The sequence below is a fragment of the Peromyscus maniculatus genome, chromosome 18, assembly GCF_049852395.1.
Source record: "Peromyscus maniculatus bairdii isolate BWxNUB_F1_BW_parent chromosome 18, HU_Pman_BW_mat_3.1, whole genome shotgun sequence".
Lineage (NCBI taxonomy): Eukaryota > Metazoa > Chordata > Mammalia > Rodentia > Cricetidae > Peromyscus > Peromyscus maniculatus.
This window is the reverse complement of record NC_134869.1, coordinates 1,614,083-1,629,899: the sequence shown is the minus strand read 5'-3', so window position 1 is coordinate 1,629,899 and position 15,817 is coordinate 1,614,083. Positions and strand designations below refer to the sequence as shown.

At 43.9% G+C, this 15,817-nt stretch overlaps 1 protein-coding gene across 4 annotated transcripts in view; it reads right to left on the bottom strand.

Annotated features, from left to right (window-relative positions):
* Positions 1 to 15,817, bottom strand: part of Prdm4 (PR/SET domain 4) — a 28,324-nt gene that overhangs the window by 3,197 nt on the left and 9,310 nt on the right. For 2 of the 4 annotated variants that reach the window (XM_076554448.1, XM_076554447.1), the window contains exons 5-12: positions 14,800 to 15,594; positions 12,906 to 13,055; positions 11,762 to 11,880; positions 10,395 to 10,480; positions 9,179 to 9,306; positions 7,967 to 8,281; positions 5,914 to 6,082; positions 644 to 2,157 (exon numbers count right to left, since the gene is read on the bottom strand). In XM_076554448.1, the coding sequence (XP_076410563.1) occupies positions 1,845 to 2,157; positions 5,914 to 6,082; positions 7,967 to 8,281; positions 9,179 to 9,306; positions 10,395 to 10,480; positions 11,762 to 11,880; positions 12,906 to 13,055; positions 14,800 to 15,594 (2,075 nt within the window). In that variant the 3' untranslated portion in view covers positions 644 to 1,844. Of the gene's footprint in view, positions 1 to 643; positions 2,158 to 5,913; positions 6,083 to 7,966; positions 8,282 to 9,178; positions 9,307 to 10,394; positions 10,481 to 11,761; positions 11,881 to 12,905; positions 13,056 to 14,799; positions 15,595 to 15,817 lie in introns of those variants that run through there. The other 2 variants (XM_076554449.1, XM_076554450.1) reach the window with 2 other exon arrangements.

The window sequence follows — 15,817 nt, the reverse complement described above, 5'->3', positions numbered from 1 at the left end:
CACTCACTAGGTTGTGTAATTTGGCTAAGGTTACAAACTATCATCATCCCACAGTAAATCCCAGAGAACTTTCAGCTGGATACAGAGCCCACATTTACCATCTCCGGCCTGTGGTGTGGCCTATGACCCAGCAGCAATAGACAAGACCTCCTGCAGCTAGGCAGACAAGTGTAAATCCTGTCACAGGGCAGTGCCACTTACACCATGAGGTTAAAGGCAGAAGCAACACTGAACACTGCTACATCCTCCAAGGACTCTGCCCTTCCTCGTGCTTTGGGTTTTGGGTATGTAGCTTCACTAGTTTGAGGAGCATCTCTGCAGGACAATAAAGGAATCTAGTCAAGTGTATGCTCCTGAAAAAAAGGGAGAAATTACTTTGAGCATTAATAGTGATGAGTGAGGCTTTGTGCCTTGGTGTTAGCAGTCACCCCTAGCTACCCACAGCACCTGACTTCAATGGTAAACCTATTAGTTTCCAAGGAGGCAATGAAGGCCCTCCCTGCCGTGGGAAGCCAGCAGAAGGAGAGGCTACAAATTCCAGAGTGTAGTCTGTCTAAGCACCATTACACAGAACAATTAGGGTATGACCACAGAGCAAAAGCTGTCTTCTCTCTTAACCTTCGAGTCCTTCCTCCACAAAAGATTATGAGAAATTCCACATTTTTATTAAAAATTTTTTATTTTAATTCTTCCTAAAGGAATACAGATTTGAATGAAATACATTCATCCCATAAATACATTAGCAGCAAAACCTTCCCAGCAGAGTCCTTCCTCTACTCAAGCCAGGGTTGGACCCTTGAGCAGGAAGGCATGTTCCACCAATCTGTCAACTTCAGGATGTTTCTGCTTCTTCCAAAAGCTGGCTATGCCTGCTTACAGGGACCTGAAAACAGGTGACTGACAGCCTTCTCTACCTTCCAGATCCTTTGGTATCCTCTACGCTTAGCTGGTGAGGACCTTTAACAAGGAAGACAACTGGGAAGGCCTAACTGTGAAACCCACCAATGCATTTGGAACTACTTGTTGCTTTCAGCTAGCAACATCTTAATGGTTTTCATAAAGTAAACCTACATAAAAGATCATTCCCCTCCTTCCTGCTGTAGGCTGAAGAACCAGTCTTGTCAAGTGAGTCCATTCGCACTTGCTAACAGGAGACGACCCAGCAGGCATTATTTGGACACTGTTAATTCCAGGTCCTCACTGAATGACGGAAGGCTAGACCGCAAAGATGTGCATGTACACATAACCGGGTGGCTAACCTTGGGTTCCCTCAAAGGTGGTTTTGTGGGCCTTTTCCTCTACCAGTCACTGTCCTCTGACCCATGAATGCTTCTTTACCTGCCCTCTCAACCTGCTGAGACGGGGAAACAGGATCTAAACTCTCCAGTGGCCAGAAGTTAGGCAGGCGTTTCTTTCTTTCTTTCCTTTAATATAATGGATTGCAGTCACCTGAACACTTGCACTGCTGTGCTGCAGTTCTCTCTGTGAAATGCATACCTTACAACAGTGCATTAGTCAACAGTGGAGATGGCTGGGGTCAGTCACGTTGGATGGAGGAAAACAACAACAATGTGAGATAAATCTGATTTGTAAGAACAAAAGGCCACACTGACTCAGGCATAACCTGAGTTATCTCCCAGATAACTATGTAATAAAGAACAGACAGCAACAGCTGGGCCTTTCCTTGCCACCCGTTACTTAAAAGAGGGCAGACACACGCCTTGTCTCCCAGGCCATCTTAGACTCCATCTGGATCCTCTTCTGTCCGTGCTCTAGCTAGTTCCACTGTGCAGAGAGTTGGTTTGTGTTTTCCCAAAGCATGGTCCATCCAGAGCAGTTTTCCTCTATTTATGTGTGGAGAGAGACTCGTCTGCTGAGTAAACAGCACTGCTCATCCTACAGTCATCTGTCCTCATGGAGTCTGGGAGGTCATCTTCTTCAGAGTCGTCCTCCTCATCCTCCTCCTGTGCTGAGGAACTGGAGGTGGGCCCTTTGCAGGTCTTCAGGTGGCGAGTGAGATGGTACTTGGTCAGATAAGCCTTTGTACATTTCTCACAGACATAATCTCGTTTTCCTTCATGAGAATTAAGATGCTTCTTCAAGTGGTTTGTTCTCAAGAACAGTTTATCACACTTCGGACACTTGATCTGGCGTTCTCTAAGAGGAACACAAGAACATCTGCTTTGGGGGTGTAAATGACAGACAAGCCACACACACTCCCTATCCAGGCCTTTGTAGGGGCTTTTAGAACGGCCACTTTCCCCTGCCTGGAGCACTATGCAAGCAGGACCATCCAGCACAGGTGCAATCTCTTTCACTGAGATTCACTCAAGTCGCACGTGTACCTGTTGTTTGTTCCTTTCCATTACTATGAAGTCCTTACAGTCTGCAACTGGCTTTTCTCTTCTCAGTGGATATTCTAGTGGCTTTCAGTTTTATATTCTCACTAGCACGACTCAATGAACATTTCTCTATTTGTATGTTTTCTTATATATACTGAGGGGATGTACACAGAGAAATATACACTTGAACCAAAAGATGCACCATCTTCAAGGTCAAAGAAGACGACAGATCTGCTGTTTCCTGCACACTAATCAAGCACTCTACACAAAACAGGTGATACCAAAAATACTGTGTCAGCCGGGCAGTGGTAGTGCACACCTTTAATCCCAGCACTCGGGAGGCAAAGCCAGGTGGATCTCTGTGAGTTCGAGGCCAGCCTGGACTACAGAGTGAGTTCCAGGAAAGGCGCAAAGCTACACAGAGAAACCCTGTCTCGAAAAAAGAAAACAAAAAAACTGTCACCTATGAGGGACTAAACTTGAAACTAACCAACAGGACTAGCTGCACAGACATGTGCCCTGATAAAAAGAGAGCTACAGGAAAACACAACAGTGACCACAAATTATGTAAAAAGCTGTTACTTTATAGAACTGTTAGGGCTGAGGATGTAGCTCAGTGGTAGAGTACTTGCCTAGCATGTGGAGGACCACAGTTTTGATTCATAGCACACACACACACACTCCCGCCCAGAAAACAAGAAGTACAAGCCTATGTTTAAACCTTTGCGAGGACAGATGTTAGAATGAAGACAGAGGCGAACAGAAGCTCAACTGGAACAAAACTGACACAAGGGTACATTGATTGTGTGGTATTCAGAAAGAAAGAACAACCCTCTCTGCCAGAGACATTCTAAAAATGAGTATATCCCATGGCTAGCTCATTCTGCAAAGTGCCCACCTTCCAGCTTGATCATGGCTACGTTCTCCCACTAAAAGGATGCTGTTTACAATGTTGTTGTGAGCATCTGCACTGATTAGAGAGCTTCCATGACCCCAGAGATCTTCTAAGCTCTCACACCATACAACTTCTATTTGATAATCAAGGTCCAATCTTCCAAAATTTCACATCAGTAATGAAACTAATGAAGACTTTGTTGTGAACGATCCTTTACAGAGCCAGCAAGATGGCTCAGCCTGACAACTTGAGTTAAATCCCCAAGACCCACATGAAGGAAGGGGAGAATCCACAAGTTGTCCTCGGACCTCTCCATGAATGCCAAGGCATGCATGTATCACACACACAAGCAAATACACGTAAGTAAGTTTTTAAAAGATTCTTTGTAGCAGTATAGCAGATATAGTGTCTCCCTGTGACCCCAGGTTATCAGGAGGCTGAGATCAACCTAGGCTAAGCAAGACTGTCTCAGATAGATGGATGGACGGACGGACAGATGGATGGATGGATGATTGGTTGGTAGATAGATAAACAGGCAGACAGACAGACAAAATTAAATTAAAAAGTCCTTTGAGAACTACAGGGTAGATCCTGAGTCTCAGCTGTCGAGTGTTTCTGGTTATACTGTGATTAGAAAGCAGACAAAAGAGCTAAAACCAAAGAGATTCTTTAGAATATAAAATTTACAGTGAATTCTCCCTCTTCTAACACTTGCTCAAAGCTGAGGACAACAAAATTTATTACATCTGCCTACTACCACTATGACTAATGCAGGAGAGACCATTTCTTATGCCCAGATTCAGTATAACGTTCCTAGGCAATCTCCTGCCTGGCATCCCTCTAAACCCCATGCCTTCAATTACTCTCTGTCCATCTGACACAGTACAGTTTTCACAGAGGAGATATGTCACCAAACATGACACTCTTTCCTTAAAGTCCCTCAGTGCTTGCACAAGTACATATATACACTAATATTGGTGAATGATCTCTTAAAAAATGCTAAATTGGCCGGGCGGTGGTGGCGCACGCCTTTAATCCCAGCACTCGGGAGGCAGAGGCAGGCGGATCTCTGTGAGTTCGAGGCCAGCCTGGGCTACCAAGTGAGTTCCAGGAAAGGCGCAAAGCTACACAGAGAAACCCTGTCTCGAAAAACCAAAAAAAAAAATAAAAATGCTAAATTGTTTCTCTATTAACCACAATTTCAACACACACACCCATAGCACAGCAGGCACTGGCTAGGGAGCCAGATCTGTCACAGCTCACCGTCATTCTGAGAATGAAATTTAATCTCCTTGGTGACCTTCAACGGGGAAGTAGCTCAGTGAGGAGATGTCTGCCGAGCACCTAGAGCCTGTCCTGGACCCCCAGCAGTGCACACCCTGCATGCCTAGGGTCACAGCACTCACATTGCCTCATTAGCTATCTCTAACTGCATGGCTGAGCCAACCACAAGGCTGAATTCAAGGCCAGCCAGGGACATCTCAAAAAAGACTGTTCATCCCCTCACCACTCTCCCCTCCCAAGTACTCTACTTGCTAACATAAAGAAACACATTTACAGGGTGGTGGTGCACACCTTTAACCCTAGCACTCCAGAGGCAGAGGCAGGAGGATCTCTGAGTTCCAAGACAGCCTGGTCTACAGAGTGAGTTCTAGTACAGCCAGGGCTGTTACACAGAGAAACCCTGTCTTAAAAATTAAAACAAACAAACACCAAAGGGGGGGGGAGGTTTCTATATTCTTCTCGGTTTCTGTGTTCCTGCCTATTCTATTTCACACCCGTCACCACCCAGAATATCACTTCTCGTTCCTTACCCTACTCTAGTTTCTTAATTCTAACTGATCTTAAGGTTGGCTATATGACCCTTCAGTAGTGGGAACTGGACCCCTGACCTCAAACTAAACAACGGCTCCACTACTCAGCTATACTGCCAACTCCTTATTTTGTTTTTATGACTCATTTTTATTAAATGTGTACAAATGCTTTGCCTGCAAGTATATCTCTGCACCACACTTGCCTGCCTGGTGCCCACAGAGGCCAGAAGAGCATGCTAGGTCCCCCGGAATTGGAGTTATGGATGGTTGTGAGCCTTCATGTGGGACCGTGGAATAAAATGCAAGTTTTCTGCAAGAGCAGTCAGTGCTCATAACCACAGAGCCACCTCTCAGCACCCCTTTTCTCTACCTCACTCACAGTCGCCTGCCTCAGTCTCCCGAGTGGATGAGACTACAGGAGCAGACTGCTGTATCAGGCTGAGTGCTGCTTCTGTATGGTCTTCCATACCCACACAACTCCGCATGCTAACTCCTGACGGACTTGTTTCATTCTCCAAACTTGGAGCTCTTTGAAGACAATGTCTTCTTCTCTGTATCTCTATTCCCTAGCACAATGCTAAGCATCAAAGATGTCATTTTAAAAAACTTGTTGGTAAGTGAATCATTTTAAAAACATGGATTAAAAACTAAACACAAAGAATGTATAAAAATAAGATCAGGAACAGGCAAGTCAACTCTTCCACAATAAAGCCCAAGCACTGCTTGGCTCTCTGGAACACAGGAGGCAACAGCCTATATCTACAAGGGCAAGAAGCAGATGCTCACTGGGCTCCTCAGGTGCAGGGAGGCACACACAATGGCTCACCACCTACAGACAGCATCCTCACTGCAGGATACTTACTGTGTGTGGATGAGCACATGCTGCTTGAGGTCCTGCCTCCTCATGAACAGCTTGTCACAGTAATCACACTTGAGATTCTTCTCACCCGTGTGGATGACCATGTGTGACTCCAAGTGAGCCTTCTGGGTGAAAGACTTGTCACACAAAGTACACCTGTAATTCTTCTGACCTGCAATTTAACCCAAGACATCACACTGAGAATAAAATAACTACAGATGCTCGGACAAGCAGGCATGTTTGGAGAAGCAGCCCATGCAAGATTCAAGCAGAACTAACTCATGCCCGGCACTTCATTCCCTATGCTACATACCTAAAACAGTCTAGGCCATTCATTTACAACCTACACTAAAGCTAGCAGAGCCACTAAGTATGACCTCCTGAGACTTCTTATCTAAAGTACATACGGCACATGATACAAACTTTGAAGAAGAAAAAAATTATAATAGCAATGCCTAGCTAATTTAAAGAACTTGGGGTTAGCAATATAACAGTTGACAGAGTGCCTGCCTAGCATACCTAAAGCACTGAATTCAATTTCTAGCACCCCATTAGCCAGGTACGGCGGTGCGTGTCTCAGAGCCCAATTAGTAAATGGATACAGGAGGGTCAGAAATTCAAGGCAGCGGTGGTGCATGCCTTGTATTCCAGCACTCGGGAGGCAGAGGCAGGCAGATCCTCTGAGTTCAAGGCCAGCCCAGTCTACATAGGAAGTTCCAGGGCTTCCAGGACTGTTTGCTACACAGAGAAACCCTGTCTCAAATAAACAAAAAACAAAGGAAGAAATAAATTAATTCAAGGTCATCCTCAGCAAGTGTGAGGCTAGCCTGAGCTAATGAGACTCACTTCAAAAAAAAAAAAAAAAAAAAAAGAGCTAACCACTCACAAACTATAGCAAATGTCTATAGGTCTACAGGCCAACATTTCCATTGAACAAATCCTTCCAAGTATATCTTAAGAAAAACTCTAGGTTGGCAAATCTAGGAAAGAAAAAGGGAAGGAGGGGAGAAGTAAAAAAGAAAAGTATAGTTGATGTCTTAGCTTCTGGAGGACACATGGTCTCTGCTCCAACTACCCAGTAATAAATGGACCGAGGAGGAAACTTCCTCTTGGTGATCTGTAGAACAAACAGGTCAACCAAGAAAATGAAAACCTTACTGGTTACTTTGTAGTATGTATGGGGGGAAAGAGCTGAGGGGCTAGAGAGATGGGCCAATGATTAAAAGCAGAGGCTCACTGGCTACCCTTACAGAGGACCTGGGTTCAGTTCCTCACAACCTATGGCAGCTCACAATCATCTGGAAATTAAGTTCCAGGGATGGATGCCCTCTTGTGGCCTCCACAGCACCTGCATAAAAGTGGTACACATACATGCATGCAGACAAAATATCCATATGCATACAATACAAAAATCATTTTTTTAAGAGCTGAAGAGACTGGTTTCCATGGAGTTTGGGTTTTTTTTTTTTTTTTTTTTTTTTTTTTTTAGTTTTTCGAGACAGGGTTTCTCTGTGTAGCTTTGTGCCTTTCCTGGAACTGGCTTTGTAGACCAGGCTAGCCTCGAACTCACAGAGATCCGCCTGGCTCTGCCTCCCAAGTGCTGGGATTAAAGGCGTGCGCCACCACCGCCTGGCCTCCACGGAGTTTGGAAAATGGAAGCTCAAATATGGAAACTGGGCAGTGTTTACTGAGCACTCCTGACTAACGTCAGGAAGAGCTGCAGAGGGAATCTCAGAGGCGCTGATGGACTCCCCTCTGCTGAAATGGAAACACTAGGATCAATGTCTGATTATTAATTATTCTTCCAGGCTCCTTCAAGCTACACAGTAGGATTTCTTAAAGTAAAATACCTTTGTAACGGGAAGTAACACCCTGAGCAGCCTGAGGTTTCCCATCTCACGAGGCTTACCACCCAATGGCATCCCCCGCACAGCCATCTGGACACTTTCTGTGACCTATTACAACGCTACCTCCGATAATTTCTTCAGCCAAGTCTTTACGGCTGCAATTTCCAACTGCTATAAAACCCCCATGCCGATGGTTCAATACAGCTTACCTGTATGTATTTTGAGGTGTGTCCGCAGGTTGCTTGGATCACTAAAAGCCTTGCTACAAAAATCACACTTGTGGGGCTTCATGCCCATATGACCCATAAAGTGGACGTGGAGTTTGGAAGGAGAGATAAAAGCCTGGGGGCACATGGAGCACTTCCACTTCCTTTCCTTGCTGTGGCTCGGCCCATGGCTGCCGCTGTGGCCCTGGCCAGGGAGATGGCTATGGATGTGGCTGGTCAGATGAGCTTTGAACTCTGAATAGGAACTGCACTCCTTGCCACAGTTACAGAGGTGCACATCTGGGTGTTCAGGAACACCTTTGAAAAATTAAATCAACATCTCCTGTTACTTTAATTTCAAAATTATTCTTGACATTAATTACTGATGATTAAAATAAATCAAAGAATTTTCCCTTCTACCAAAATGTCTCACTACCTGTCAAATTAAGATATCTTGTTCAGTGCCTTATTTCTGTCATCTAAAGTAGTGCACCAGGGCACACAAAAAGCACATGTAAACACGGGATTGATTAATAAAGTCTTTTGACTGGAGAAACCATTTACATTTTGTAGTGCACACCGTCTTATATAGACTTGTCAATGAAACACAGGGGAAGGAGGAAAAAAACATTAAATCAAAACCCAAGGGACTTGGCTAACTTTCAAGAAGTTCCAAAAAGCAGTTTCAGGGATTTTCAAGCCCTGATTCAAAGGCCTACAACCAAAGCTTATTTATCTGAAAATCAGCACCATCAAGCTGGTGAAGAGCTACAGATTTCTGTCCCCTCGCACACAGAGCTAAGAGCCTGCTTTCTTGAAGCCCTCACTGTAAAATCTGTTGCGGGAGATCCGTTTGTACTGCCACCCTGAGACCGCCAACGGAGTTACACCTTGATACAGAGGGTGGAGTCCACATTCAGCTACATAATAAACCATAGCATTTTCTCGAGGACCCAGATGAAGATAACTACAGAGAGGAAGGAGGGGCTTGAAAAGATTCACCGGCCCTTTTTATCTGAAAAGGTGGAGAAGAGGGCCAGCTGATGGTTTCCAGTCACTCCATGGATCTATCAGGCTTATACCCTAATATCTAACTACCGAGGTTTAATTGTTAATAAAACAATGATAGTAGCCACAATTAACATCATTACTGCACTCCCTCTGGTCACTGATGGTACTGCACTAGATGCATGACAGCCAGTCTCACAGACTTACCAATCTGTTGAGCATAGTCTCGGCTATAATAGAAGAGCAGTTCATTCTCAGGAGGGATGTCTTGTGAGGTACAGAAATAGATTTTTCCATCATGGGGATAAGCCACCAAATTCTGTTCTTCACGGTTCCTACATAATCACATGTAATAGATCAAGTGTAAGAGAACAGGTCTCATTGTGTTGCTCAGGCTGGTTGTAAACTCCTGGCCTCAATTAGTTTTCCATTCAGCCTCCTAAACAGCTAGGGCTCCAGGTGTATAGCACCATACTTGGTTTAAGGGCACTTTGTATTCACTGCTGTGCACCAAACTAATGTGTTTCACACACTAGGCAAGCAATCCTACCAATAAGTTACATCTTTGAATACAGTAATTCTGAAATATATACTAGACATGCCATGCCCTCTACCATATAGCAGAATCCAATATGGAAGATTAGATGGAACTATTTTCTCATCATTTCTGTAATTCTCTATCCACCCTGTTAGGGATTGTGAAGAAACCTATTTTTTACTTGGGTACATAGGTGGTTATCCTTTATAGTCAGAAACACCAGACTGTTACTAGATGGAAAATGAGTAAGTAAGTAGCTAGGCATGGGCAATTCACACCTGTAATCCCAGCACTCCAGAGACTGAGACAGGACTGATTACAGGAGGATTGCTCCAAGTTCCAGGCCAGCCTGATGTACATAATGATATCTTATTTCAAAACAAACACAAGAGAAATAAAATGAATTGTTCCTGTTTGTTTTGAGAAAGGGTCCCAATCTGTGTTCAGGCTAACCTAGAACTTTGCTATGTAGCCCAGAGCAGCCTAGATCTTGCAGAGATCCTCCTGGCTCAGGCTCCCAAGGGCTGGGCACTGGGTATCATAGGCCTGAGTTGCAATGTTTGTGAAGTCTTAAAATTTCTTTATGACAAATATAGAAAGATAGAAAGCTAACAAAAATGAATTCCAATAATAGCCAGAAAAAGACTATCGCTGATATGAAGAGGCATTCACTTGCAAACTCATGGATCACTGCAACAGAAGCTGAATAAAATGTTTATTTAAAAAGAGACATACTCTGCTTTACAGTAGTCACCCAGTCAGCTATTACAGAATGAAATGCTGAAAAGGCTTGAGCTTTAAGCATGTCAAGGGTGGTAACTTGTATTCTGCAGCTCTTGAAAAACTATCTGAATGGTAATGATCCTTTATCTAAACCCCCCTTACCTGGCTTTGCGTACAAACATCATCCAATTACACTCATTTTCATCCGTTGTAATGATGCAGAATTCTAGGACACCATTGTGGTATATCTGCCAATAGAAGGCATGCATACACGTCAAATGAACGGAAAACCTTTCCTTCACTCATCTAGTAAATGCTAGCTAGGCCACGTTTACTTCACCGCTCTTCCTATTTCCAGAAGTACAAGGAAGAGCATTAGTAGTCTTTAGGTGCTGCTCACTATATAGAATGACACCACTCTTGAGGACCTTTTGGCTAAAAAGATAAAATACAGCCTACTTGTCTATCTGTCTTTATCAACACTACCAGATAGGTACTGTGGGACTGACTATCTGCTGAGGACCACCCCCACCCATTTTTCCAGTCAGACATCAAAACTAAAGTCCCCTATGATGCACTGCCTCGCTGTTTCAATTCTGTACCCACCATTCTTTAAGATTCTACATCATGTTACTAGTATAGCTATTAATGTCAAAATCTTATATTCCCATTAGGAAACTAGAGAAATAATTGTAGTTAATGCTAGAATTATTCTCTAAGCCAAATATCTGAGGAATGTTTAATCAATTAAAAAATAACTTTCATGACAAGCATGCCTTTAGTCCCAGCACTCAGGTGGCAGAGGCAGGCAATCCCTGAATTTGAGATCAGCCTGGTCTACACAGTGAGTTGCAGGACAGCCAGGGTTATACAGAGAAACCCTGTCTCAAAAACAAAAAAACAACAAAAAACATTTATTTTGTAAACAAAGTTCATCGCCTCAGCAGCCACAAGAAATCAAAATGCATAAAATGATTCCAGTTAGAGCTCAGATAGTAGCCTGGTGGTTAAGAACACTAGCTGCTCTTGCAGAGGCTGAGTTCTGTTTCCAACTCCCACACAGAGGCTCGGAACTGTCTATAAATCCAGTTCCAGGGGTTGACACCCTCTTCTGGCCACTACAGGCACTGCACAAAGTGGTACACATTCATTCTGACAATACACACACATATACAAAATAAAGATAAATCTTTTAAAGAGATCAAAATCACTGCATTAATCCATAAAATGAAAATTATATTAGTTTATCCCCTATTTGTTCAACAGCTGGGACACTACTGTAAAGATTTTATACCAGAAATAAAAGAATGTAATACAAAATAAATAATGGACAGGTGAATGCACTCTCAGTCCTGGGCGATTTTGAGTTGTCCCTTTTAAAACCATCACAAAATAATGAAAACAGCCCAAAATGTCAAGCATGGTAGTGGCGTGGCATAATCTCAACATCTGGGAAGCTAAAGCAGAGGCTCAGAGATTGAAAGCCAGCATGGGCAGCCAAAAGCCAGCGAGGTTTCTTCAACACTGACCTTCCAGACGTGGTTAACTGCCTTGTCTGTCCACTCGGCTACTTCCATGGAGTGGCTCTGCTGACCAATCAGAGGCCCGAAGCAAGTGCGCACAGGAATGGTCTCTGCAGTCCACACACCTATCAATGGAAGTACACCAACTACAGTGATTTCAACATAAACTAACGAGGGCACTAAGGTAGGAGCTAACAACTATGTGTCAACCATCCTGAGACAGCTAAGACTTAGGGGCGAGCCTACAATAACAGACAAGAGCCCAAAAAGATGGGTCAGCAGGGAAAAGCACCTCTCCTGAAAGCCTAGAGGCCTGGGGTCCACCTACAGAGTCCCACTACCAAAGTTGTTCTCTGACCTTCACCTGTGTGTCAAGGCATGTGTGCACCTATACTCACATAGATGCACGGCACAGCCCGCGCGTGCACGCGCACACATGTACTTAAACTGAAATGCAGAAAAAGCAAAATCAAATGCCTGCTGTAAACACACAAAACCTACATTCCTCCATATCTTAGCAAGAGACCAGAAAACACCAAAAAAAGCAATTTATATAAAATAAGTTTATATAAATCTCTTATGCTTAATGTATTGTATGATTATTATCAAAGTTGTTTAGTGCTTTCAAGATTCATGCCTGAGCTTAGGCTGATAAATAATAAACCCAATTTGATATTTTCAAAGGGTTGGCACAGGAACTTGGAAGCTGTGTAATTCAGATACGGGTAAATAATGCCCTGGTCATCTAGACTCCTTCCTAAAGGGTGTTATACAATTATATTTTCTAAAAAATCTGCTTATCTTCCACACCACACAATTATCAAAAGTTAATTTTCCACGTTTTAATAGAAAACAAGTTTCAAAGAGCATGATAGCATGCCAGTTGTTGAGTGGATGTAAGAACTGAGAACAGGTCTCCAAAGACTCAGGCAGGATTTGTGCTTCTATTCAATTCTGACTCTCAGGAGAGGCTCTGCACCACAGGCTTTATTATCCTCACAATCAGGGAAGTCAACTATTCCCTAACAGTACACATTTTAAGCCACTGACTTTTAAATCAACTAATCACTAATTACACACAAACTTACAACTCCACCCAATAAGGAAAGGAGACTTGATGGGATTATGTGGTCTCTTCCAAAATTCTTACCAACTTCTGTCCCCACAATGGATGGGCGGAGAACAAGTTGCTTTGGGAGGGACAGCCTTGCTCTGCTCTCTATTGGTGTGTCAGGAACAAATGTCACTGGTCCGTGATCAGGGCAGTCTGAGGGGTAGGCTCGGTCACAGAGAGTGCACCCTGCAGGCAGTGCGTGTGAAAGACACAGATGGGTGAAGTTCACATAAGCTGTTTCCACTTGGTATCAAATGCTAATTACTAAATCAACCAGTAAGAGGGGTCTTAATTACACTTACCACAGACTTTAAAGACCAATACAAAGGGCTCTCACTGACTGGCTTCTGAACTGTGGACACTATTGTTCACTATATTCAGAAGCCCTTCTGTATCCTTACCAGATGGTTTCATCCCACTACCATGGCCAAGATTACTACCTTTAGATAATCCCTCCCTGAGCTCCATTAGACATCTCTAGTGAGCACCTTACACACTGAATCAATATCTAGAATGGACTCATCACTCGCCTCCCCACCTCTCAGTATAACGTTTATGGAATCTCGCATGCAGGAAACAGCTGTCTCCCTAGCACCACCCCCTTATCCTACCTACAAGCTCTAAATGACTGTCCCACAAATGCTCTACTTTCTTCATCTTACTTCTGAGGACAGGAAATCACCTTTTACTGAATTTCAGCATTATCACCCCACAATACTTGCCTCTAACAAATTTAGCAGCTCACGCTGCAGCAGAAGCCCATAGCAATCCTTACTCCTAAACCCTGACAGGTCTTGACAGCCCTGTATGTTCTGCTCCTACCTATCTCCCTAGGCGACTGCCCGCCCCCCATGTTCCACTACAACCACCTGAACCACTACGATTCTTTTCATTCTCGGCCCTTACAGGCGCCAACGGCTGTCTTCCTATCAACTGCCTACCACCTCTCCTGTCCTCCGGCCCGCGCTAACACATATGCTGCCGATCCTCCCAAGCCTAGTTACTTGTTTGTGAACACCAAGAGCTTAATCCCATCGTGACACTTCTACTGTTACTATGTACTACAGCTGCCCAGGTTCTGTCCAGGCCTCCCATCAGGCTACAGGGTCTTCCAGGTCTGCACTGTCTTGGCAGACTGCCCTATCCCCTCACCTAGCAGAGCACAGCAGACAGGGAGCAGATGAAAAGTTTCTGGCCTGGCTTAAGCACAAAGTGAGACCAACAAATCAACCATTTTGTCCAATCAAAAAGAACTTTTACATGTCCAACTATAGTAACTCATACACTCTAGGGCAAACCACTGCAGATCAACCTACATTTTCCCAGTTACTTTCTCCTGGCATATGCTCAAAGAGTACAATGTACATCACCAAGATGACCTGTGCTAAGTTTTACTCCTGTAATGCTGTTTGGGAAATACCTTGATTATAGGGCTACAACTAGTTAGTAAAATACAGACATGACTGTATTGTCTGTTTATTCCAGAAAGTCAATGTAAGAACCAATAAACTGCGCATATAGTATTTGACTTGAAGAAATGGCACCAGATTAATAAAAGGATAATATGAAAGCAAAGAAAAAGTCTACAGTGGAATTCCTTTCCCCACTCCCTTAACTAGCGTCAGACTACATCAAACACTACTCAGGACAATGGCATTCTAAAACCAGCATCTGGGATCTGCAGAGAGGGGTCAGCAATTAAGAGCACTTGCTACTCTTGCAGAGGATCCAGGTTTGACTCCCAGAAGCCACATGATGGCTCCCACTATTTGTAACTCTGGTTCCAGGGAATCCAACACTGTCCTAGTTTCTGCAGGCACTAGGCATGCATGTGGTACATATACATGCATGCAGGCCAAACACTCAAACACATATACTTTTAAAACACAAAACCAAGTGTTTCCAGAAGAGAACAGTGAAGCACACTCACAGATTGTAAACAAGGTTGCCATGTTTTCCTTGTTTGAATTGGAGTCTTCCATCTGCAGCGATGGTGGTACAAAAGCCAAGCTGTCTGAGGACACATCTACATGACCTGTCCCCATAGCAACCTCCTGTGTGATGGAAGAGACAGCCACAGGCTCTAGGCTGAGGCCAACTTCATGGAGGGAAACAGATTCCAGGGAAGCGAGGTTGTGTGAGGTAGAGAGTGCCACGCTCACAGAGTTGGTGCTCATGGCCACGGTGTGGATGGAGTCACTGAGGGCACTGTCAGACATCCCATTGACCCGATTTGCGATGTGGTCTGTCTCCATGACCACAGGAAGCTCCAGACCATTCCCATGAATGGGTATCACACCACCATGTCCTACAGTGTCTGCTGTAAGGTTGTTGCTCACAGAATCCACAGAGAGAGGTTCGTGACTTCTGGAGCCATTAGGGATTTGCGAATGTTCTCCTGCAACACCATCCATTGTAAGCTCCTCTGCCATTCCATCTGTAGAGATCGGGCTGGTAACCCTAGAAACATTCTCCATAGTGATTGTTGTGTCCAATGCCACTTCATGGCCATCATTAGGATGAAGACTTTGGGCACCATGTGTGTTCACAGAGCGAGAGTCTATTGAAACAACACCTAATTCTAACCCAACATTTCCATTGGCCTGATAGGGATCTAGTGCTGAAGGGCTGTTGGTGATGGACAACGCTGTATTACCATCAACATTTATAGAGTTGGGGTGGATGTACTGAGGAGGTGGCCTGTCAGCTAAATAAGATAAAATGCCTGAGAAAAGAGGAGGGATCAAAGAAGAGATATTAGCACATTGTTAAATGTACGAAATTTCAAGCGCTAGAAACCATTTTCTTTACAAATAGAGCTGAGTTAAACAACCTATTTCTTTAATCAGTATCTATACAAGTAGTACATATACCATTCTGAGTTTCTCTATGAAACTCAAATCCTAAACACAGGAAGCTGATCTGATAAACCCAACTAGAAACAACGT